Source organism: Procambarus clarkii, unplaced genomic scaffold (assembly GCF_040958095.1).
Source record: "Procambarus clarkii isolate CNS0578487 unplaced genomic scaffold, FALCON_Pclarkii_2.0 HiC_scaffold_125, whole genome shotgun sequence".
Taxonomy (NCBI): domain Eukaryota; kingdom Metazoa; phylum Arthropoda; class Malacostraca; order Decapoda; family Cambaridae; genus Procambarus; species Procambarus clarkii.
Genome location: NW_027189158.1, coordinates 1,830,804 through 1,856,591, shown reverse-complemented (window position 1 = coordinate 1,856,591; position 25,788 = coordinate 1,830,804). Strand labels below are relative to the sequence as shown.

General features: G+C 42.4%; 2 protein-coding genes across 2 annotated transcripts in view; one reads left to right on the top strand and one right to left on the bottom strand.

The window, feature by feature from the left end:
- The first annotated feature begins 7,603 nt into the window (after positions 1-7,603).
- Positions 7,604-8,227, top strand: LOC123749437 (capping protein inhibiting regulator of actin dynamics-like). The gene has a single exon (XM_045731540.2). The coding sequence runs from the start codon at positions 7,604-7,606 to the stop codon at positions 8,225-8,227; it is 624 nt and encodes a 207-aa protein (XP_045587496.2).
- A 9,489-nt stretch (positions 8,228-17,716) lies between these two features.
- The window catches only part of LOC138360873 (uncharacterized), a 269,650-nt gene continuing 261,578 nt past the window's right edge, over positions 17,717-25,788 (bottom strand). The window contains exons 4-5 of the mRNA XM_069320386.1: positions 25,457-25,560; positions 17,717-17,803 (exon numbers count right to left, since the gene is read on the bottom strand). Coding sequence (XP_069176487.1) covers positions 17,717-17,803; positions 25,457-25,560 — 191 coding nt within the window. The remainder of the gene's footprint in view (positions 17,804-25,456; positions 25,561-25,788) is intronic.

Below are 25,788 nucleotides of genomic sequence, written 5' to 3'. Positions count from 1 at the left end.
GCTCCTCTTATCTTCACCGTCCCCTCACACACAAAGAGGTGAGTCCTTTTCTCCCTCATCACCGGCATATCACCTGAATTATCGTTGGCTTCTTTGCTTCCTATCCTTGCAAAAGCCACGTTCCCACCGTGCCTGGGGCGACCACATTCCCTTGCAAGGTGTCCTCGTCCCCCACAGTTGTAACACTGTCCGCCTCTCCTGGGCGACCCTCTACCAGTCATCCTGGTAGCACCAACGGTAGAGGTTCCCTGAGTCCTCCTAGGACTCTCCGTCGTCGGTTCCCGGGCAGCAGCACTCGCTCCCGAGCTAGGTCCACTGCTCACAGCTTGGGGCTTCCTCCCCACGTCCCTTGAGCTCTTGAACCGGATTATTATTTTTTTTTTATTAACATATTAGGTACATCTGCATTAGTGCAGCTACCCTAGACTATATGAAGTGAAGTACAGTGTGTCAAAAAAAAGCTAACTAGGTGATGCTAAAAAATCCCCATCACACAGGATGGTTAGTCATACAGAGGCATGGGATACGCGGTCTACACTGGCAGACTCCGGATGCATTTTGAGGATATCAACAACACAAGATTGAATAAGGTAGCAGTGGTAATACAAGTCCCCATCTCGCAGGATGGTTAGTCATACAGAGCCATGTGTTTAATAGCCTGCACTGGCAAATTTTGGGTATACTGTGAGGATATCTTCAAGAATACGAGAGTGAATAAAGTAATTGCAAAGCTCCAGGTACCTCATGCCAACTGGTCTGAAAGGTCTAATAACTGGGCATTCAGTGATGTAGTGCGGGAGATCATGCCGTAGTTCCTGCTCACAGAGTTTGCAACTGGAGTGCTCAGGATTGGGAGACCCGTCACCTGCAGCCACCTGCCACAGGTAACGGTAACCCAAGCTGATCCTTACAACCACTGTGTCGCACAGTCTAGTGGACGTTTTGTGCTGTCCATAGATGTAGGTTTCAGATCTGAACAAATCATAGCTTTTTATACTAGTACTTTCAGGTCGTTGGGAGTCAGTAAGTTCTTTCCTATCAGATCTGAATGTTTGGACCAATACAGTTTTGACAGCAGAGATGGGGATACCTAGATCTAATTCAACTTCAAACTTGTTACACGCTAATTTGGCTGCAATGTCTGTCTCATTATGATGGGTTATATTTATGTGTGAAGGTATCCATACAAAGGAGATTCGAGACCCTTTACTCTGTGCATCAATTAGGTCATTTATAATTGGGAGTATGAGGTTCTTACTGTCGATCTTCCAAGAGAAGTTTTCGATTGCTTGAAGAGCAGACTTTGAATCGCAGAATATTATTCCTCCTCCAATATTTTTTAATGTGCTGGTTGCTAAATGTAATGCTGCTAGTTCTGCTTGTGTGGAGGTCAGCCAGTTGTTTAACCTGACACTGACAGTCTTTGTGCAAATATTATTTCTATAACACCTACATGCCGCTGCAGTCCGTCCAGTAGAAGACTGGACTGAGCCGTCGGTGTAGACACAGTGCTCGTGAGATCTTAGACTCTCGATGGAGGAGGCAATTGTTTCAAGAGTGACAGCTTTGAATAGAGCAAGATTCTCATTATCTTTCTTGGTGACAGGTGTGTATGATACTTGAATGGTGGGGTACAGATAAAGAGGAATATCAGAGACAGGTAGATTGCACTTAAAAGGAATGTTAAGTTTAATGAGATTGTAAGCATTGTTTCTCAGCCAATTATCATAAAAGGAGTGAGTTGGTATGTCGGCACCAGTCAAAAGGGTGTTAACAGCACTAAATAATTTGTCTCTGAGCAATGCAGGAGATGTAGGATCTCTCATGACTTTAAGGCAAAAGGTACTGTTAACTTGCATTATTCTCTCTAGTATGGTTGGAAGCTTCAGTTCTTCCCTCATGTTGATGATTCTTGTGCATCTTGGGGCACCAAGAATTATCCTCATGGCCTCATTCTGTACTACTTCAAGTTTGTCCAACACAGAGGAGGGGAAATTAATTAAGTGCATAGCATTATAATCAACGAGAGATCTAACAAACATCATATAGAATAGTCTAGCATATTTAATATTGATACCAATATTCTTACCAGTAAGTGTTCTCAATGGTTTTAGTCTTTCTTTTAACCTACGGTGTAGATCATTTACAATGTCACTGTTAATACCAACTCCAAGGTATTAGTGCTGCCCACACGTTTCAATGTTCTGGTTGTTGACCTTGAAAGCTATAGGGACATGAGTTTTCTCTTTGGGATGGAGAACTCTGGATTTAGTTATAGAGATAACAAGACCACATTCAATGCTTTTAGCAGCGAATGAATCAAGTAGAGCTTGCAGTCTAGTTTGAGAATTTGCAACAATGCATATATCATCGGCATAACAAATGACGGCTTCGTCAGGTAGTGTGGGAATATCAATTGTTAATTTGTGCATCAGAACATTGAACAGTGTGGGACTCAGCACTCCACCCTGGGGTGTACCCAACTCAAAGGGTGCACAGAGTTTACTTTTGACCCCCTTGAAAAGGACTGAGGCGGTTCTGTTACTCAGGTACCCCCTGAGCCATGTCAACAGTCTTCCCTTAACTCCAAAAGAGGCTAGCTGTTCTAGGATTATTTCTTTGTTTGCTGTATCAAAAGCAGTTTGGAGATCAATAAATGCCGCCTGAGAGTTTGGTCCCCCTCTGATAAAATACTCAGCAAAGTAAGTTTGTGTGCTTCTTCCAGGAAGGAAACCATACAGGTTAGGGGCAAGGTGGGGCTTGATTTGAAACATTAGTCTGTCGAGAATAATTCTCTCAAGAACTTTGCACATGCACGACGTCAGAGAAATGGGTCTAAATTTTTGTGAATTAGGCTTGGGTATGGGTATTATGAGTCCCTGTGTCCAGCGGTCAGGTAAAACACCCTGCCTTAGACTTTGATTAAACAATTCTAGCAAAGGGCTATTTGGCAGCTCAGCAAGTACTCTCATGGTGTTGTATGTGATGCCATCCTCTCCAGGAGATGTAGCCTTACCTTTCTTGAGTGCATTTTTAATTTCAAAGGGGGTTATGCCATAGTTATCATCAGGCCCTATTTCAATACAGGCAATTTCAATATTGAAGTTACGATTTATTTTAGTACTAGCCAGATAGTTTTGCACATCTAGGGGCAGGCTGCTTATACTAGCAGTGCTTGCATATTGTTGAAGCAGCATGTCGGCATAGTCTGCAGGTGAATGGTGATCAAGTTGACGACTGCTAGGACGAGAAATCTTTTTAATTTTATTCCACATTTGGGATGAGGATGTTGCATGATTGATGCCTTGCAGAAACTGTTCCCAGTGCTGGTTATACACCTGTTCCTTTAGCTCTCTAAACTCTCGGCTGGCTTTAAGAAATATGTTGAGGGTGTCAGCTGTTTTATGTGTTTTATACTGCTCAGCTAGGAATAGAACTCTGTCATGCAGGGGCTTAAGGCGTGAGTCAGTGAACCACCTCTGTCCCTTCCTCACTGGTTTGGGTCTTGTGGATTTTACAACATTGTCATAAAAAGCGGTTACTTCAGTGACCAGGTCCTCATATAATGCATTGACGGTAGTAAAGCAGTAAGTGTTATACCATTCAGAAATGCGGAATTTGAAGAGCATGTGTAAATTTTCAGGGATATTAATTATTTTTTTCCAAAGCTTAGGGGTTTGACATTATTGATAGTGTATGAACTGAATATGGCAAAATGATCACTAACTAATTCATGAACAATTGATCCTCCGACAGCATTATCAATGAGACCGTGACCAATGACATAATCAAGCCTGCCACCCATGAGGTGTGTGACGTTAGAGGAGTCAAAGTTGAACACGGACATGTTATTATCTCTTAAGTATTTTACAAAGACTCTGCCATTCCTGTTTGTTTTGGTGTCACCCAGGCTAGTGTGTCTAGCATTAAAATCACCCATTACAATGGTTTGAGAGCTGCTGGTAATTTTTGGGAGAGAAGCTTCCATCATTTGATCACACCTTACATATACATTAACTAAGTTAAGAAACCCAGTCGCTGTAGCAATCTGAAACTGCTGATAATATGAGTCGTATATATTTCTTGAACCGGGGTTACTTCATCGGGCGCACTACTCTTGGGAGAGTCCCCACCCATCCTCGCTCTTCCTGAACTCCTAAAGTTCCCTCCCGACCTGGGGTAAGGCGAGTGTCTGGGCGGCCCCTCCCTCCTGAGATGTAGTGCCTCCTCCAGCATGTTGGCTCGGTCCGCTGCAGCCTTCAGGTCCTTAATACCTGCTTCTCTCATCCTTACTCGCAACTCAGGATGGAGCACCGACATAAACTTCTCCATCACTATCAGTCGTTTGATCTCATCCGCCGACTCCGCTTCCTCCGCCTTCAACCATCGTAGGAATTTCCGTTCCATATCCCTGGCGGTCTCGGCGTAAGACTTCCCCGACACTCTTGTACACACTCTGAACTGCTTCCGGTACATCTCTGGAGTCAGCCGGAATGAGTGGAGCACTGCATTCTTAATCGCGTCGTAACTAGCACACTCCTCTAGGTCCAGCATGTTGTAGGCTTCCCGGGCCTCACCAGTCAACCTGCCCTGGACCAGAGCATCCCAATCATCTTCCGGCCACTCCTTCAGAGTCGCTATCCATTCGAAGTGTTCGAAGAACACCTCAGCTTCTTGAGGTTCAAACTTAGGTAAGTCACGTTCCCTTACCTTGAGATCATCCCACCGTGCAGGTAGTGAGGGCAGCCCACGATCAACGCGACGCAATTCGACTTCTTTGTTTGCCTTTATCTCCTCCAGTCGCAGTTGTCTCTCTCCTTCTCGCCGCAGCCGAGCTTTACGCTCCTCTCGCTGCAGCTGAGTTTCACGTTCCTCTCTCTACAGTTGCGCTTCTCTCTCCTCTCGTCGCAGCTGGGCTTCCAGTTGCATCTTCATTATTTCCAGTTGCAGGCTCCTCTTACTACAGCTGGACCTTCCACTGCTTCCATGTTCACTCTGAATTCTCCCCACACTGGTAGGCGCTTGGGGTGGCTCTAGTCAGGACGGTTCACCTTGGGATGGCTCTTCTTGGGATGGCCCTCCTTGAGACGGCCTTTCTTGAGATGGCTCCTCTCCCGTCGCCTTCATTCGAGCCGTGAGCTGTGCCATGATCTCTGTCCTTCGCTCCACTACTTTTGTCATCCTCAACCTGATCCCAAAGTGGTTTGCCACTTGTTGGAGCTGGGCCTTGGTACACTCTTCCAAGATTCTCTCATCCCTTTTCTCAATAAATTTCTTTACTTTATCCTCCTCCATCTCTATGTTATCGAGCATACACGACAGCACAGACTAGTTAGTTGGTACTAATTTCACTGTTTCAGTCCCTTAGCTGGTTGGATAACAGTACCACTGAATTCACTGGCCACACTGTATTAGTACCCTGGCAACACTGTCTTGAAATTTGGGTAACACTGTAGCTTGATTACCATACCTTGGCAACACTGTAGCCTGATCCATGCATCTCGGCGAAGTTGCCAGTTCTTGGCTACCGTGGTTCGAATCCTGGCAAGGTCGCCAGTTCTTGTCATGGGGGGGTGGGCTGGGGCTTCGCTAGCAATCGGCTGCTAGGGGCTCAGAAGGCAGAATATTCAGCCCCTCCAACTCCCGGGATTCACCGGAGTCTCCTTGGTCCCACAGGGGAGGACCAGTAATGCCCACCACCGCCCACCAATAAGTCCATAGAGATATGGTAATATGGCTCTTCCTACTGCTTTCACCACCAACATGCTCCTTAACTTCATTCTAACATCAAAAATCCTCCAGCCAGATGTCTAGAATGTTTCACCATGGCCTTCCCCTTACTCTGTCTCGAGAGCCACATGCCAGGTGTTCGCCGGCTGCTTGTTAAACACCAGCAATCAACCCATTATTCTGTCGGTTGACCGTTCAACTCCTGCTTCACGCCAGCATGATGTCACCCACCAGTGTATATAAGCGACAGCTGGCGGCCCAGCACTCAGACTACTTCTGGTGCTCTCTCTTGGGTCACATGTCTCTTCTCTCACTCGATGTGGTTTTGCTATAACACGTGACAGAGGAAGGAAAGCAAATTTGTACATATTGTATAGTCACCCTTTTGTTTGTAGAGTAACATAATTCTTATATTCATTTGTAGACATTTGTGTAAAGCCAAGGTTTTAGTCTTTATCATTGTTTGGGTTTATTATTATACATTATGACTTTAATTGTTAATGTTTCTTGTTTTCCATGCCACTATTCACACCGCAAAGGGTGTAAGCAGTTTTATTTTAATTTGTTTTATCTTTTTGTTTATTTTATGTGTGTTTGGCATATACCAGCTGCAGGTAGTTGCTACGCTACCTCAAGTCCATACAAAATGTGGGGGCCTATCCGGGAGTCTTGTCTCGGGTATTGCACCTAGTTCCTTTGCTTAAAGTTGTGTTCAGTTGTTTACTTGGCTTTAACACATGTTTGCCTTTCAGAACTCTTTTGAGTATTTTTCATTGGTGACTAACTCTACTTACATTTCAGGTGATGCAATTTGTGACTTGTTTGTTTGACTTTAGATTACATGATGTATTATGTGCAAATTCATACTCATAATGGTTAGTCTTATTAACCTTTGCTATATCCTGCTTACCCATACAATCTTGTCCCTACAGAAGTATCTCATTCAGGCAGATCACACATTTGGGTACTTTGGTTTGTCTCCTAACTATGATATTCAACTTTGTAGTACGAACTTAGGGGGATGTATTGGGCTTTCATTCCTTTTGCATCCAGGACTGTACTGTACATTTGGGTCATGTACAGCAGTTCTCGTCACAGTGTTGACACTCTCCGCACCCCTAAGCCTTCGTTCAAAGTCTGTGATTAATTGCCCAGGTAGGGAGTTTACCATTCTTTTCCCAAAGCATAAAGTATTGTAACTGCAATTAATTACCTAGTTTTCAGTAGGACACCTCTTGCCCTTATCCTCGTCATAAATAGAATACCGAGTACATGCCTACATTGTCTTGTACTACCTCGAAACATTTATTGTTTCCCCAAGTCCTTATTAAAATCTATGACTTAATTATAATAATCAATCAATTAACCTTATCTTTCAGTAACTTATCTTGTAATTATATTATTACCCTACAGGATAGTTACAAGTTGCCAGTCCTATACCAACCATTCCCGTGCCTGATATCACATAATCTTGGTCAGTCGAATAAACCTCACGTATTGGTTCACTTACAGGAGGACAGTCACATTATTCTTGCATTTATTTACTTACCTCTGTACTGTAAACCATGTTTCGCTTAGCTGCCTTCCGTTCCAACCCGGAGGACGAAGTTGGTAACCTCACTCGCACCACCAAAGGCAGGTTACTAACCCTTACTACGGAATATCATATCTTACCTCCCCATGGAGCCAACAAAACTGAACTTCATAATATGATACTAGATTATTTGATTGATAATGATCTTATCACTTCAGAGCTGCAGGAACAACATCAAATTACCGATACCGATTGCCGATTAAGACTGCACTCGCCGTCATGAAGCTGAAGATCAAATTAGCCCACATGGAAACAGAGGCTTATGAAGGGAAATGAGTGATGAGATTACAAGAAGCTGACCTAGAACATCAACGACGAGATGAAGAAGCTTCCCTCCAACGAAAACGAGAGAATGAACAACTCCGGCTCCAAGAACAACGAATAGAATTGGAACGTCAACGACAGAAAGAAGAAGCTGACTTGAAACGTCAACGACAGCAAGAAAATGCTGATCTGCAATGTGTACGTGAACGAGAGAGATTTCAGCTACAAGAACAAGAAGCCGCCATCACGCTCCGCTTAGAGCAAGAGAAAGCTGCCTCCGCTCTCCGTCTGGAACAAGAGAAAGCTGCCTCCGCTCTCCGTCTGGAGCAAGAGAAAGCTGCCTCCGCTCTCCGTCTGGAGCAAGAGAAAGCTGCCTCCGCTCTCCGTCTGGAACAAGAGAAAGCTGCCTCCGCTCTCCGTCTGGAGCAAGAGAAAGCTGCCTCCGCTCTCCGTCTGGAGCAAGAGAAAGCTGCCTCCGCTCTCCGTCTGGAGCAAGAGAAAGCTGCCTCCGCTCTCCGTCTGGAGCAAGAGAAAGCTGCCTCCGCTCTCCGTCTGGAGCAAGAGAAAGCTGCCTCCGCTCTCCGTCTGGAGCAAGAGAAAGCTGTTGCCACTCTAAGAGTTTCGACAACAGGAACTTGAAACTACCCACGCCGCTCAGCGCCATTAAGCAGACTCCAACCTCCCGGTACGTTTTAATGTGACTCAGTGTATTGAAATGATGCCGCCTTTTGTGGAGACAGAGGTGGATTAATTTTTTATCTCATTTGAGGCGTTAGCTACACAACTCAGCTGGTCTCAGAACCAATGGTCAATACTCCTTCGATTCGATCTTACAGGTAGAGCTGCCTTGACCCTCAGTACTCTTGCCACCGAGACTGATTACCTGGTACTGAAGCAAGCAATTCTGGACGCTTATCTCTTGTTGATAGAAAGTTACAGACGTCGTTGCAGAGATTATGTTAAATCCTGTGCAAACACCAATGTAGAGTTTGCTCAGAATAAAACCAGATACTTTATGAAGTGGCTGGAGGCAGCCCAGATCACCACTTTTCCTGAGCTTATCAACCTCATCCTCATGGAAGAATTTATGCGCCGTGTGTCAAACCCCTACGTCTTAACCTTACAGATAAAGGAGAGACCAACCTCAGTAAGTGTGCGCAGTTGACTGATACCTATAGTTTAATTCCTTAATTCATATGACTCTTATTCCAGTAAACCAACTTGATCCAGCCCTGCTAGAGTGAGTCATGCCGATGTTAATTATGCACTCTACTGTAAGTATTGTAAAGTATATGGACACACAATCGAAAAATGTACCAATCCTCATTTGTAAAACTAGGAACGATTCACATAAGCCTAAATCTCAACCTCCTAAGCCTTATATGCCTGTTATGCATACCCATGTTCCAGCTTCTGATCTCTCCTTATTCCACAGAGACGTGTATCCAGAACTGTCTCTGCCAACGATAGAGATTCTAAGGGAAAGGTCCAAGTGAACATCTTGAGGGACACAGCTGCTCTCCAAAGCATACTCCTGAAAGCTGCTGCACCCAAGGTCACCTACACAGGAGAAAGCGTCCTCATCACTGACCTCACTGCAACCACTCCCACTTTGCTGGAGTCCATCCAGATTGTTCTTTCGTTCGTGAAGAAGTCCAAGTCGCCATGAGGGATATCATAAGTCGCCTTTTCCCATGCCAGGAATTCAACTTCTTTTGGGCAACGACTTGGCTGACCAATAGGACTCCACGAACCTGATCATCTGTGACAAACTCCAGGTATGTGACTGCTACAGTAAACCCTGTAATGAAGTATGCCGCATAAGAGGTACAGGTGACCGACGAAACCAAAGACATCTCCCAGCCTGTCCTAATGACTACATGTGCTCAAGCCGCTCAACCACAACAAGTAGCTCCAGCTGTCCCTCAAGATCCACAAGGCCTCTCACGGAATCTCAACTGGTTGGAGTTCTAAAAATTACAGCAAGCTGATCTTTCATTAACTCCCTTATTCTTCCAGGCTCAAACTCAGACTGATTCTATCCCTAGTTATATTTTGAATGATAATCAAATCTTATATTGCAGATTCTGACCCACTAAATTAAAGGCAGAGGATAATTAGGCTAATGTTGATCAGTTGGAAGTTCCTACTTCATTACGCAAAGACATAATTGACTTGGCCCATGGCCCGATGTCCCATTATGGGATCAACCTAACCTATCATGCAGGACTATTATTGGCCAGGCATGTAACGAGACGTGAAGACCTTCGTGAACACTTGTCATACATGTCGAATGGCAGGTAAGCCTAATGCTCCTATTCCTAAAGCACCACTGATTCCTATTCCTGTGCCTTCAGAGCCCTTCAGCAAACTGATTATCGACTGCGTCTGGCCGCTACCATGAACTAGCTCCGGCAACCTCTACATCATTACTATCATGTGTCCTACCGCCAGGTTCCCTATAGCAGTTCCGGTCAAGAACATTACGGCTGCTACAGTTGTTAAGCACCTCCTAAAGATCTTCACATAGAATGGATTAACTACGGGATAGTTACGAGTACGAGAGATTCAGAGCGATTGTGGCACAAGCTTCACCAGTGACTTATTTAAGAACATCCTTAAAGAGTTCAACATCACACAAGTATTGTCTAGCCCCAATCATCCTGCTTCACAGGGATCTCTAGAACGTAGCCATCAAACTCTCAAGTCACTTTTAAGAAAATTTTGCATTAGTACAGAGAAGGATTGGGATTGGCAACTAGACCTTATCATGTGTATTTTCAGAAGTCTTCATAATGAGTCCCTTGGAGGGACTCATTAAGAAGTACATTCCTAATGAGTTCTACATTCTTACGTAGAACATCTCCTTTTGAGATGTTCTACGGTCGTAAGTGCATACCCCCTGAAAGCATTTAAAGATTCCTTGACCTCTAACATCTTCATTGATTCCCTTAATGTGTCTCAGTTTCTTAAAATACTTGAGACGCACCCTTGAAAGAGTACATCAATTTGCCAGTGCTAACTCGTCAACATCTCAGCATAAAATGAAAACACATTTTGATAAAATACTAAAGTCAGGAAATTCAAGGTAGTAGACATCGTTTTGGCATACTTTCCTATCCCAAGCTCCCCCCTTCCAGAGTAAATTTTCAGGTCCATACCGCATCAAAGAATGTAGGAACAATCATAAGTACATTCTAGAGACTCCTGATCGGCGGCGTAAGACCCAACTCTGCCACATCAATCTTTTCAAGCAGTACCAAGGTAATCCTCCAACTGTATTGATGTCCGTATCCGCTTTTACGGATACATATACCCATAGTGATACCTGTCATGTTCACAGAAAATGGTACCATCCGGTTTCTATGTGTGGCGGAGCAGACGCCAGAGAAGGTAAACAAGAGCACACAGGAGCTACCAGCTTGGAAGCAGCTAGTCATGTAATTGTTTATATACGTATTAAAGTCAGTAACCAAGCGATGGCTTTATATGAACCCTACAATCAAGACTTCCTCAGTAACACACAAACACCACATTGGCGACGAGGATGAACTGTGAACGCAGGTATTTGTTCAGTTTCAAACACAAGGGAAAAGCATGCTGTCTGGAGGAGGAAGAGAAGCAGTGAGCGCCATACCCGATGCTGTATGCTAACCGATGCTGTGTGCTAACCGATGCTGTGTGCTAACCGATGCTGTGTGCTAAACGATGCTATGTGCTAACCAATGCTATGTGCTACCCCAAGCTATGTGCTGACTGAAGAAACTGTGTACTGAGGAATCTGCCGACGCGGTGTACGAAACGACGCTTTGATGCTGTATACAAAACCCGATGTTTTGTATACGAAACGCGTTCTGTGCTAAAATTCTTCACGCTGTGAACTGACTGCTGCACCAACTGCTGCACCAACTGCAGCACCAACTGCTGTACCAACTGCTGTACCAACTGCTGTACCAACTGCTGTACCAACTGCTGCACCAACTGCTGCACCAACTGCTGTACCAACTGCTAACTTCTGCTGTACCAACTGCTGCACCAACTGCTAACTTCTGCTGTGCCAGCTGCTGACAACTGCTGTGCTGCTGTGAGTAGGAACAACACATGTACACAGGGCTGGGTAAGAAGTCAGTTGCTGCTATATTGTGCACTGTTGTGAACTTTTGCATTAAAAGGCTTGTGTGCTTTGCAAAATTAAAGTAATTACAGTGAATTCTTGACTAACATATTCAGTGCAGTAAGTGTTTAATATTCTGAGGAACATTTAAGTGATAAGTTACATTTATTCAGTAAAAAAAAAGGCAAATATATCTCAGTTTCCTGCATTTGATCCTGACTGTGACCAGACAAAACTGTCACAGAGGTGGGTCAAATGGCTTAAAAGGTTTGAAAATTTGTTGATAGTTTCTGACATCAAAAGTGCTGAAAGAAAGCGTGCCTTTCTACTTCATTATGCAGGTGATAGAATTTGTGACATCTTTGACACACTGAAAGACACTGGTGGTGCCAAAGATTATGAAACTGCCAAAGCCAAACTAACAGAGCATTTCAAACCAAGACAAAATATTGCCATGGAAATTATGCATTTCAGGAGAGCCAGACAACTCTCTAATGAAACTGTGGATCAATACCACACACGTCTGCAGGGTTTAGCAGCCCATTGTGAGTTTGCTGATGTTGACAAAGAAATCAAACAGCAAATAATTGAAACATGCACATCTACACGTCTCCGCCGAAGAGCTCTAGAACTTGTTGATGATGAAAGTTCTCTTACCAAGATACTGGATATGGCTCGTCGAATGGAAGATGCTGCACGTGATGCTCGTGTCATGGAGTGCAGTGCCAACAACGGTTCTGCCACTGTTACTAACAGTGATGAGGTATGTAAGGTTCAGGAAGGACATCGTAATCAAAGAAGATATCATGCCAAACCTAACAGTAAATTGAGCCGAGAACCACATCACAACTGGGGTCATGGAACAAGACTCAAGCAGTCACAACGACCCACATCAGAGGGTGTCAACAATAAATGTTACAATTGTGGAGGAGACTACCCACACCAAGGTAATGTTTGTCCTGCTCAAGGTAAGAAGTGCTATGAATGTGGAAAACTAGGTCATTTTGGTGCTATGTGTCGTTCCGCACTAAAGAAACCACAGTCAATGAATAAAAGTTCTGTATGAGGATCAGGTCATAGGGGTCGAGGTGGTAAACACAATATTGCACCTCATATCCAGAATGTTAATAATGTACAAGACAACATTTCATTACACCCAGTCTCAGATGACAGTGAATGTGATTATACTTATGGAGTACAATCAGTCAGAATGGAATGATCTTCCAAACAACCCAGAGACATGTGTATACATTGCTGGTATTTGTCTCAAAGTTCTCATTGACACTGGATCAAACATTGACACCATTGCTGAGTGCCACTATAAAAAATTTAAATAACAGTTCCCAAAGCTTGAAAACTATAATGGCAAAGCCACTGCCTATGCTTCAAAGGTAGCCTTGCCAGTGATTGGAACTTTCACTGCAGAGATTAAGTCAAAGAGTGCAATGCTCATTACTACATTCCATGTTGTTAGGAATGCAAAGGAGTCTTTACTCAGTTACAAGACTTCAACCAATTTGGGGCTACTTCAGCTTTCTAATGCTGTAGCAGTGGAATCTGCAAACAATGTTGATGCTATTGTTGCTGAATTTTCTGATCGATTTAAATCCATAGTTTGTTATACTGATAGAAAAGTACATTTGCATATCAACCCAGATGTAATTCCAGTTGCCCAACCACATCGCCGACAACCATTCCATACTCGCAAGAAAGTCGATGCCGAACTGGATAGGCTGATGGAACTAGATATCATTGAACCAGTAACAGCCCCAACACCATGGGTAAGCCCAATTGTCACTCCACCAAAGCCGAAGAATCCAGATGAGATACGCATCTGTGTGGGCATGTGTGTTCCCAACAAGGCAATAATGCGTGAACGCTATCCTACACCCACTGTAGATGATATGATCTACCGCTTGAATGGTGCAACTGTATTTAGCAAGTTAGATTTAAACAAGGGCTATCATCAGCTTGAACTTGATGATGAGAGTCGCTTCATCACAACGTTTACGACACATCAAGGTCTGTATAGGTAAAGCGCCTGAGTTTTGGTATTAACAGTGCTGCCGAAGTATTCCAGCACATCATCAGCCAGGTATTGCAAGATATACCTAATGCAGACAACATGTCTGATGACATCATTGTTTATGGCCGTACCCAAGCTGAACACGACAAAGCTCTTCGTGCAACATTGTAACGCTTACGAGAAAAGAATCTGACGTTAAGCCGAGCAAAGTGTGAGTTCAATCAACGTAAAATTGAATTCTTTGGACATGTACTTAGTGACAAAGGTCTGTCTCCAGATCCTAAGAAAGTTGCAGATATCAAGAATGCTGCACCTCCTTCAACATCCACTGAAGTACATAGTTTTCTGTGAATGGCAAACTACTGTTCTCGCTTCATTCCAGATTTTGCTACCATTATGAAGCCTCTACGTGAGCTCCTGAAGAAAAATGCATCATGGTACTGGAGCGATATCGAGCAAAATGCATTTGATGCTGTGAAAGATGCACTAGTAGAGAATGCGACTGCTGCATACTTTGATCCATCAATGGACACTGAGTTAACGGTGGATGCTAGTCCTGTTGGATTAGGTGCTGTTTTAGCCCAACACAAACCTGGTCAACCAGATTCCAGAGTAGTAATTGCCTACGCCAGCCGTTCTCTCACAGATGTTGAGCAACGATACAGTCAGACAGAGAAGGAAGCTCTTGCTCTTGTATGGGGCTGTGAACACTTCAATGTGTATCTGCTTGGTGCACCCTTCACCACGATAGTCACTGACCACAAACCGTTGGAGACCATCTTCAATAATCCAAAGTCCAAACCACCAGCTCGCATTGAGAGATGGGCTCTTCGTCTGCAACCATACAACTTTACTGTGAAGTACAAGCCAGGTGCAGGCAATCCCGCTGATTATATCAGTCGACATTCTGCCAACAGTTTCACCATCACCAGCATCAGCAAGTTGCCGAGGAATATGTACACTCTGTAACCTGTGATGCAGTCCCTAAGGCTCTCACTCTTGATGAAATCCGTACTGCAACCCTAGAGGACCCAACTCTGCAAGCAACAGTGGATGCATTGACTAATAAAAAGTTTCCACGCATCCCACCCTCAGGAGTTAACCAAGATGCATTCAAAGTACTTGAACGCATCCAGACAGAATTAAGAGTTACGCAACAACGCAACACCGTGCTGCGAGGTACTCGTATCGTCATTCCAGCTGTTCTCCAGCAACGTGCTCTGAAGCTTGCACATCAAGGACACCAAGGTCTTGTTAGGACCAAACAGCTGCTACGAGAAAAGGTGTGGTTTCCTGGCATTGATCGTCAAGCAAAGGACATGCATGATGCCTGTGTCCCTTGCCAAGCTGCAGTGGATACTTCAAGACCAACACCTCTACAACCTTCACCACTACCTGCTGCACCATGGACGGAAGTATCGATGGACTTCTGCGGACCGCTACCAACTGGAGAGTACTTGATGGTAGTCATTGATGATCACTCACGTTATCCAGAAGTAGAAATCATCACTTCCACATCTGCAAAGGCCGTCATCCCGAAACTCGACAAGATCTTTTCAAACTTTGGCATTCGTGAAGTTGTCAAGACGGACAATGGACCGCCATTCAATGGACAAGACTTCGTCAACTTTGCTGAGCATATTAGATTCAAACACTGCCGTGTGATGCCACTACATCCCCAAGCAAATGGAGAAGTTGAGAGATTCATGCAACCTCTCATGAAAGCGGTACGCTGTGCTCATGCCGAAGGACGATCCTGGAAACAAGCTATGTATGCTTTTCTCAGGAAGTACCGTGCAACACCGCATGGAACACTGGGCAAGTCGCCTGGTGAACTTTTATTTGGACGTCCTATGAGAATCGCACTACCCGTCATGCCAGCCGTGATAACGGATAAATGTCTCGCTCAGAAGGATGCACTAGCCAAGCGCAAAATGAAAATTGCTCATGATCAACGTGCAAAGGAACAATTCATAAAGGTTGGAGATACTGTTCTAGTTAAAAAGAAAAAAGAGGGAAAGCTAGATATGCCGTATGATACAAAACCATATATATAAAGTGATTAGTGTAAAAGGAACTATGGTAACAGCTAGTAATAGAGATCATAGTATAACACGTAATATGGCCTATTTCAAAGTGATTCCAACTACTGTAGAAAATGATGAAGTGCAAAGTCGTGCAAAAGAAAAAGAAAAAATGAGTTATAACTCAATAAACAATTCATCAAGGGATATTATTGTATTAGGGGACTCTCGTCCTAAACGTCATGTTAAACGCCCTACACGATTTGATGATTAATTGTGTTCCTATGTAATGCAAAGTATTTACTTGTTATGCTAAACTAAATTTAATATTGTTTGAATAACGCAAATCTCTCATTCAATATTTTGTAACTTTGTATTACAGTTTCTTTCATGTTTGTTTAACATTGCATATGTATTTTTAACATTGAAATCCTTTGTGGTAAAGATTAAGTTGTTTAAATTCTTTGTGTGCTTAATTAATGTTAAATGTATGCAATATCTCTTGATATGTTAATAACTTACTTTGTGTCAATAACTTTGCTTTGTGCTACAAGCATGGTAGACATCCTGATCATTCCTTTTAAAGGAAAGGAGGGATGTCATGTTCACAGAAAACGGTACCATCCGTTTTCTATGTGCGGCGGCTCAGACGCCAGAGAAGGTAAACAAGAGCACACAGGAGCTACCAGCTTGGAAGCAGCTAGTCATGTAATTGCTTATTTACGTATTAAAGTCAGTAACCAAGCGATGGCTTTATATCAACCCTACAATCAAGACTTCCTCAGTAACACACAAACACCACAATACCCACCCTTCTTCTCCTCCTGACTGTAGTGACTAACCCAGTGATCTCTAACTCTGAAATTAGGAACGATCTTCTTAAATACTCACAGGATTCCAATAACAGTGCTCCTCTCATCCAACTAGTCTCTACTAATAGAGACTTGTTCTAAGAAACTCCGCAGGAATGTACCGTAGTGCGCCATCACATCAAGCTGCTTCCCGAAACGATGCCAATCCATCAACCATACTACCTGATGCAGTTCGCAGAAGAAGGAAACCATGTTCACGATATACAGTACCTCCTCAACAATGGACTGGCCACACCCTGTGAGTCTCCTTGGACCTCACCCTGTAATATTGGTGCCCAAGGCACGCGGTTATCTTGAGGTTATCTTCAGATGATTTCGGGGCTTTAGTGTCCCCGCGGCCCGGTCCTCGACCAGGCCTCCACCCCCAGGTAGCAGCCCGTGATAGTTGACTAACTCCCAGGTACCTATTTACTGCTAGGTAACAGGGGCATCAGGGTGAAAGAAATTCTGCCCATTGTTTCTCGCCGGCGCCCGGAATCGAACCCGGGACCACAGGATCACGCTCCCAGTGTTCTGTCCACTCAGCCACCGGCTCCGGCAAGGTAAGACTGTGCAGCGATTATCGTAAACTGAACACAGTCACTGTAAAGGATTTCTGTCCTTTGCCTGGCATCGTCGATATTCTTGATGCCATCGGTAACACCAAGTTTCTCTCACAAGTTGACCTCCTAAAAGGGCTATTTTCAGATCAGTCTTACACAGTGCGCTAAGGACATCACTGCTTTCTCCACTCCTTTTAGCCTCTTTTGATATGAGCGACTGCCCTTAGGACTCTACAATGCCCCAGCTACCTTCCAGCGAGCTGTCAGCATCGTCATCCAAGACCTTGACGATTCCTACGCCTACCTGGATGACATCGTTGTTGCCACCAACACTTGGAAAGACCACCTATAACGGGTGTTCTTCAAGCTTCTCCAGGCTGGCTTCAACATTAATTTGGGCAAGTCCACGTTTGCCACAAGTAAAGTGCGCTATCTCGGTCACATAATAGGCAGTGGAAGCATAGCACCTCTTGGCGTTCACCTACAAGCTATTCAACAATACCCTCAGCCTACCTCACGAAAACAGCTTATGCGTTTTCTAGGTTTAGCATCATACTATCGTCGTTTTAGCAGGAACTTCAGTTCCGTGGCTACACCTCTCATTAACCTTACTAGCCATAAGCAAAATATTTTTGGACTAATTCACAAACCATTGCATTTGAACAGCTAAAAGCATTACTCTGTAGTAATCCCATTCTCGCCTCGCTAGATGTGAAGAAACTATTCGTCCTTAATGTCGATGACAGCAGCACCGGCATTGGGGAAGTCCTGATGCAACAGTGAGAAGAGGGAGGGAGTTTATCAGGGGAAAGCGCCAAGCCATTACGACTACATAGCACTGGGAAAGGGTCAGGATAAGGGTTTGGGATGGGACGGGGGGGTGGGGGGTCAGTCAGTCTTGCCAGTCAGTGACTACAGCTACAAGCTGAAACCGCATCAACGTAACTAGAGTACAGTTGAAAAGAAGCTATTCACAATCATCCTATGCTTACAACATTACAACTCATGCCAGGTGTTCGCCGGCTGCTTGTTCACCACCAGTAAACGACCCAATATTCTGCGGGCTGACCATTCAACTGCTACTACACGCCTGCATGACGTCACCCACCAGTCTATATAAGCAAGGGCCGGCGACCCAACACTTCTTGTTCCGAGTAGCTGAATCTAAAACAACCACAAGACCCAACACTCAGACTACTCCTGGTGAGTAGTCTGAGTGTTGGGCCGCCGGCCTGAGTACTCCTCTTGGGTCACATGTTTCTTCCTTCACTCAATGTGGTATTGCTACGACGCGTGACGGAGGAAGGACAGCACATTTGTACATATTGTATAGTCACCCTTTTGTGTGTAGAGTAACGTAATTCTTATGTTCATTGTTGACAGTCGTGTATAGCCAAGGTTACAGGTTTTATTATTGTTTGTGTTTATTATTATAAGTAAAGAGTTTAATTGTTCATGTTTCTTGTTCTCCCTGCCACTATTCACTCAGCAATGGACGTAAGCAGTTTTATTTTATTTTTGTTTTACCTTATTGTTTGTTTTATGTGCGTTAGGTATATATATATATATATATATATATATATATATATATATATATATATATATATATATATATATATATATATATATATATATATATATATATATATATATATGTTTCATTGAATATGACCGCATATTCTGTATTTATTATTTTCTGGTTTAGGGCTTCTATCCCTCTAACTATTTTCTTAGCATCAGGGCTTAATTGAAATAGGAGTTCTCCAAAACTCATTTTCGTACTTTTAAGGTGAAGAAAAGAAGTGATTTACTATAGAGTGTATTACACTTATTTGTATAATTTGCACGACGTTTCGAACCTCCATGGTTCATTCTCAAGTGAACAGATCTTACAATACTAGTTGATTTTATACCCGCATTAGGTCAGGTGATAATACAATGAAGGTGAAAACATGGGGGGATACATAAGGGATAAACATAGGGGCTGCAGAAGGCTTATTGGCCCATACGAGGCATCTCCTATCCAAACACAAAGATTAATCCAGTGTAATTGGCCTGTTATGTTGGACATTGTCTTCTGTGTTGGCATCGATATGTTCTTGTCTTGTCCTTACTCTCATGGTGGGTAGAGTAAATAGTTCCGTGATTTGGGTGTTCATGGTAGGTCGCTCTATTCTTATGTGAATTGCCTCAAGAATTTGTAATCTTCTTGAATCTTGGGTTTTGTCTATTATGCAAGTATTCTTGTTCAACATTTCTCTTGTTAGAGTAATGTCATGGGCTTGTCTCATGTGATTCCTAGGGGCACCAGATTGAAGATGGCATGTCAAACGCCTCGTCAGCTTGGTCGACGTCATACCTATGTACTTACATTGAAGGTTACATCCTTCGTGGGGGCAAGTGTACATGTATACAACGCTTGACTGCTGTAGAGGGTTCTCCGTCGGCTTCGGGCTGTTTTTGATAAGGAGTTCGGAAGTCTTCTTGGTTTTGTAGAATATTATCAGGTTTATGTTTTGGTTAGGAGTAGTGCTTTTTACTCCTTTACGGATTATTTCTTTCATTATTCTTTCCTCTTTTATATGTTCACTGTGCATGGTTGATTTGTAATATAATTTTATTGGGGGTGTTGTGGTTTCTGTTCTAGGTTCTGAATTATACCAACGGTCCAAGTGTCTTCTTATAGCAGCGTTTATTTCCGCGTTGCTATATCCGTTGTTCACCAATACCTGAGTTACTCTTTCAAACTCTCTACTCACGTTGCTCCATTCAGAGCAGTGGGTAAGCGCTCGACGAATATAAGCATTGAGAACACTGGCTTTGTATCTTTGGGGGCACTCACTTCTACCGTTCAGGCATAATCCTATGTTGGTGGGCTTGGTATATACGTTGGTGCTTAAAGAGGTTCCTGTTTTTGTTATTAGTACATCACTAATAATGTACTAATAACAAAAACAGGAACCTCTTTAAGCACCAACGTATATACCATGCCCACCAACATAGGATTATGCCTGAACGGTAGAAGTGAGTGCCCCCAAAGATACAAAGCCAGTGTTCTCAATGCTTATATTCGTCGAGCGCTTACCCACTGCTCTGAATGGAGCAACGTGAGTAGAGAGTTTGAAAGAGTAACTCAGGTATTGGTGAACAACGGATATAGCAACGCGGAAATAAACGCTGCTATAAGAAGACACTTGGACCGTTGGTATAATTCAGAACCTAGAACAGAAACCACAACACCCCCCAATAAAATTATATTACAAATGAACCATGGACAGTGAACATATAAAAGAGGAAAGAATAATGAAAGAAATAATCCGTAAAGGAGTAAAAAGCACTACTCCTAACCAAAACATAAACCTGATAATATTCTACAAAACCAAGAAGACTTCCGAACTCCTTATCAAAAACAGCCCGAAGCCGACGGAGAACCCTCTACAGCAGTCAAGCGTTGTATACATGTACACTTGCCCCCACGAAGGATGTAACCTTCAATGTAAGTACATAGGTATGACGTCGACCAAGCTGACGAGGCGTTTGACATGCCATCTTCAATCTGGTGCCCCTAGGAATCACATGAGACAAGCCCATGACATTACTCTAACAAGAGAAATGTTGAACAAGAATACTTGCATAATAGACAAAACCCAAGATTCAAGAAGATTACAAATTCTTGAGGCAATTCACATAAGAATAGAGCGACCTACCATGAACACCCAAATCACGGAACTATTTACTCTACCCACCATGAGAGTAAGGACAAGACAAGAACATATCGATGCCAACACAGAAGACAATGTCCAACATAACAGGCCAATTACACTGGATTAATCTTTGTGTTTGGATAGGAGATGCCTCGTATGGGCCAATAAGCCTTCTGCAGCCCCTATGTTTATCCCTTATGTATCCCCCCATGTTTTCACCTTCATTGTATTATCACCTGACCTAATGCGGGTATAAAATCAACTAGTATTGTAAGATCTGTTCACTTGAGAATGAACCATGGAGGTTCGAAACGTCGTGCAAATTATACAAATAAGTGTAATACACTCTATAGTAAATCACTTCTTTTCTTCACCTTAAAAGTACGAAAATGAGTTTTGGAGAACTATTTCAATTAAGCCCTGATGCTAAGAAAATAGTTAGAGGGATAGAAGCCCTAAACCAGAAAATAATAAATACAGAATATGCGGTCATATTCAATGAAATATATATATATATATATATATGCCTAAGGCACAACTCTCCTAAACACGAGAGTGAAGTATACAACTTTAGAACACTTTCCCACCAGGAGACTCGAACCCTAGCCAGCACAGAAGCCTTCCAGCAACTGGCATAACAGGTACGCCTTAACCCGCTCCACTACCTGCTCAGACCCTTAAAAGAGATGGTAATTTCGGAGTATTTATATACCCCAAAGATCACCACCTCCCAAGAGCACTAGAGCAAGTGAGGGGTCATTTATACGTTTATTTCATCAAGTCCCTGTTAATATGGGAGAACACTGTGTCTATGCTTAAGGCACAACTCTCCTAAACACGAGAGTGAAGTATACAACTTTAGAATCCTTTCCCACTAGGAGACTCGAACCCTAGCCAGCACAGAAGCCTTCCAGCAACTGGCATAACCTTCCAGGCTTCTGTGCTGGCTAGGGTTCGAGTCTCCTGGTGGGAAAGTGTTCTAAAGTTGTATACTTCACTCTCGTGTTTAGGAGAGTTGTGCCTTAAGCATAGACACAGTGTTCTCCCATATTAACAGGGACTTGATGAAATAAACGTATAAATGACCCCTCACTTGCTCAAGTGCTCTTGGGAGGTGGTGATCTTTGGGGTATATAAATACTCCGAAATTACGATCTCTTTTAAGGGTCTGAGCAGGTGGTGGAGCGGGTTAAGGCGTACCTGTTATGCCAGTTGCTGGAAGGCTTCTGTGCTGGCTAGGGTTCGAGTCTCCTGGTGGGAAAGTGTTCTAAAGTTGTATACTTCACTCTCGTGTTTAGGAGAGTTGTGCCTTAAGCATAGACAGAGTGTTCTCCCATATTAACAGGGACTTGATGAAATAAACGTATAAATGACCCCTCACTTGCTCTAGTGCTCTTGGGAGGTGGTGATCTTTGGGGTATATAAATACTCCGAAATTACCATCTCTTTTAAGGGTCTGAGCAGGTAGTGGAGCGGGTTAAGGCGTACCTGTTATGCCAGTTGCTGGAAGGCTTCTGTGCTGGCTAGGGTTCGAGTCTCCTGGTGGGAAAGTGTTCTAAAGTTGTATATATATATATATATATATATATATATATATATATATATATATATATATATATATATATATATATATATATATTATTAAATATGACCGAAAAAGTAAGATTAATAATTCTAACACGAATTTTCTCAATCTTTCGTATATTTCTTTTCACTGTTGGAGGTAATTAAAAAATCAATTCTCCAAAATTCATTTTTATTTCTAGTCTGACGCGACACGAGCGCGTTTCGTAAAACTTATTACATTTTCAAAGACTTTAGTTTACAAATACACAACTGAATAGAACTTAAACATCTCCGATTTTGTTTATATCTACATTTGAGTGAGGTGGCATTAATAGGGTATTAATTTCATCAACACAAGACAGAACAAGAGGTGGCATTAATAGGGTATTAATTTCATCAACACAAGACAGAACACGAAACAATGGGTATTGAAATGGAAGTGATTGTAGAAAGCCTATTGGTCCATATTTCTTGATGCTTCTATATTGGAGCGGAGTCTTGAGGTGGGTAGAATATAGTTGTGCATTAATTGGCTGTTGATTGCTGGTGTTGACTTCTTAATTTGTAGTGCCTCGCAAACGTCAAGCCGCCTGCTATCGCTGTATCTATCGATGATTTCTGTGTTGTTTACTAGGATTTCTCTGGCGATGGTTTGGTTGTGGGAAGAGATTATATGTTCCTTAATGAAGCCCTGTTGTTTATGCATCGTTAAACGCCTAGAAAGAGATGTTGTTGTCTTGCCTATATACTGGGTTTTTTGGAGCTTACAGTCTGCAAGTGGGCATTTGAAGGCATAGACGACGTTGGTCTCTTTTAAAGCGTTCTGCTTTGTGTCTGGAGAGTTTCTCATGAGTAGGCTGGCCGCTTTTCTGGTTTTATAGTAAATCGTCAGTTGTATCCTCTGATTTTTGTCTGTAGGGATAACGTTTCTATTAACAATATCTTTCAGGACCCTTTCCTCTGTTTTATGAGCTGTGGAAAAGAAGTTCCTGTAAAATAGTCTAATAGGGGGTATAGGTGTTGTGTTAGTTGTCTCTTCAGAGGTTGCATGGCGTTTCACTTTCCTTCTTATGATGTCTTCGACGAAACCATTTGCGTTTCGTCGAAGAACTATCTACTTCTTTTGAAAGGTCTGATGGTGTAGTGGGTTAAAGCATACTAGTTATGCCTGCTACTGGAAGGTAGTTGTGCTTTCTGGGTTCGAGTCCCACTGGTGGGTGTTGTCCAAAGATTATTTAATCTTCACTTGTGGTTTATGCAAGTATAGGCTTATAAGCTGGACACGAGTTCTCTCACATTGACAGTGGCTTGATGGAAAATGCAGACTGACCCCACACTCATCTGGTGCCTTCGGGAAGTAGAGATGTTTGAGATATATATATCTCGAACTATCTACTTCTTTTGAAAGGTCTGATGGTGTAGTGGGTTAAAGCATACTAGTTATGCCTGCTACTGGAAGGTAGTTGTGCTTTCTGGGTTCGAGTCCCACTGGTGGGTGTTGTCCAAAGATTATTTAATCTTCACTTGTGGTTTATGCAAGTATAGGCATATATATATATATATATATATATATATATATATATATATATATATATATATATATATATATATATATATATATATATAGGTTCTAGGCTCATTGAAACAACAAGGGACCCGAGTGCTGCAAGCTTTCTATTCCAGCGCCTCAGTGTGGCGATACAGAGGGGAAATGCGCACTGCATCCAGGGTTCCTGCCCGCCATCTGAGGAGCAGGAGGAACTCGACAACCTATGATAACCATCTTTGTAACCCATATGTTACTCCTTTTTTGTAACAAAGTTCAAATAAAGTAAATATATATGTGTACATACAAAAGAATGGGGGTGGTAGGAGAAGATAATATTAGTGTTCAGTGAGAAACCACAAGGTCTCCTCTGAATACTTTTTATTTTCTTCTCCGAGGCTATGGGTCCCCACATTGGCACCAGAGGTGGTACCCTCACAAATTATATATATATATATATATATATATATATATATATATATATATATATATATATATATATATATATATATATATATATATATATATATATGTATGTATATATATATAAATATAAAAACAGGGCCCTGTTGCATAAGCAACAGGGCTCCATTAAGGAACATATAATCTCTTCCCACAACCAAACCATCGCCAGAGAAATCCTAGTAAACAACACAGAAATCATCGATAGGAACAGCGATAGCAGGCGGCTTGACATTTGCGAGGCACTACACATCAAGAAGTCAACACCAGCAATCAACAGCCAATTATTGCACAACTATATTCTACCCACCTCAAGACTCCGCTCCAATATAGAAGCATCAAGAAATATGGACCAATAGGCTTTCTACAAACACTTCTATTCAATATCCATTGTTTCGTGTTCTGTCTTGTGTTGATGAAATTAATACCCTATTAATACTCTTGTTCTGTCTTGTGTTGATGAAATTAATACCCTATAAATGCCACATCTTGTTCTGTCTTGTGTTAATGCCACATCACCCCTTCCACCTCACTCAAATGTAGATATAAAATCAGAGATGCGTAAGTTCTATTCAGTTGTGTATTTGTGAACTAAAGTCTTTGAAAATGTAATAAGTTTTACGAAACGCGCTCGTGTCGCGTCAGACTAGAAATAAAAATGAATTTTGGAGAATTGATTTTTGATTTACCTCCAACAGTGAAAAGAAATGTACGAAAGATTGAGAAAATTCGTGTTAGAATTATTAATCTTACTTTTTCGGTCATATTTAATAATATATGTCTACAGGAAAGACTGCTACCAAAATATACTAATATATATATATATATATATATATATATATATATATATATATATATATATATATATATATATATATATATATATATATATATATATATATATATATATATATATATATATATATATATATATATATATTTATATATATATATATACATATATATAGATTGTTAATCCATGATCTTGTATGAAGAGAACATTACAACTCACCCGTACATCGAAGACCTTACGTATGACAGAGAGAGACAGGTATTCCGTTATCTTGTTGCCCAACCGTTCGGCCGAGTTTATAGTGACGTAAGGCAGCGAGCAGTCTGTAACACAGTCAGGGGCTGATGACTAGCGTCTCGGGGCTCCTGACACTAATATTATTCCAGGTGGTGATACTCTGTTCTCCCCCAGCTGGCTGACACTCTACTATCACCCAGCTGGCTGACACTCTACTATCACTCCAGCTGGCTGACACTCTACTATCACCCAGCTGGCTGACACTCTACTATCACCCCAGCTGGCTGACACTCTACTATCACCCCAGCTGGCTG

What these genes read in the sequence shown, in the direction of transcription:
- LOC123749437 (XM_045731540.2), top strand. Translation starts at nt 7,604, where the DNA reads ATGAGATTACAAGAAGCTGACCTAGAACATCAACGACGAGATGAAGAA.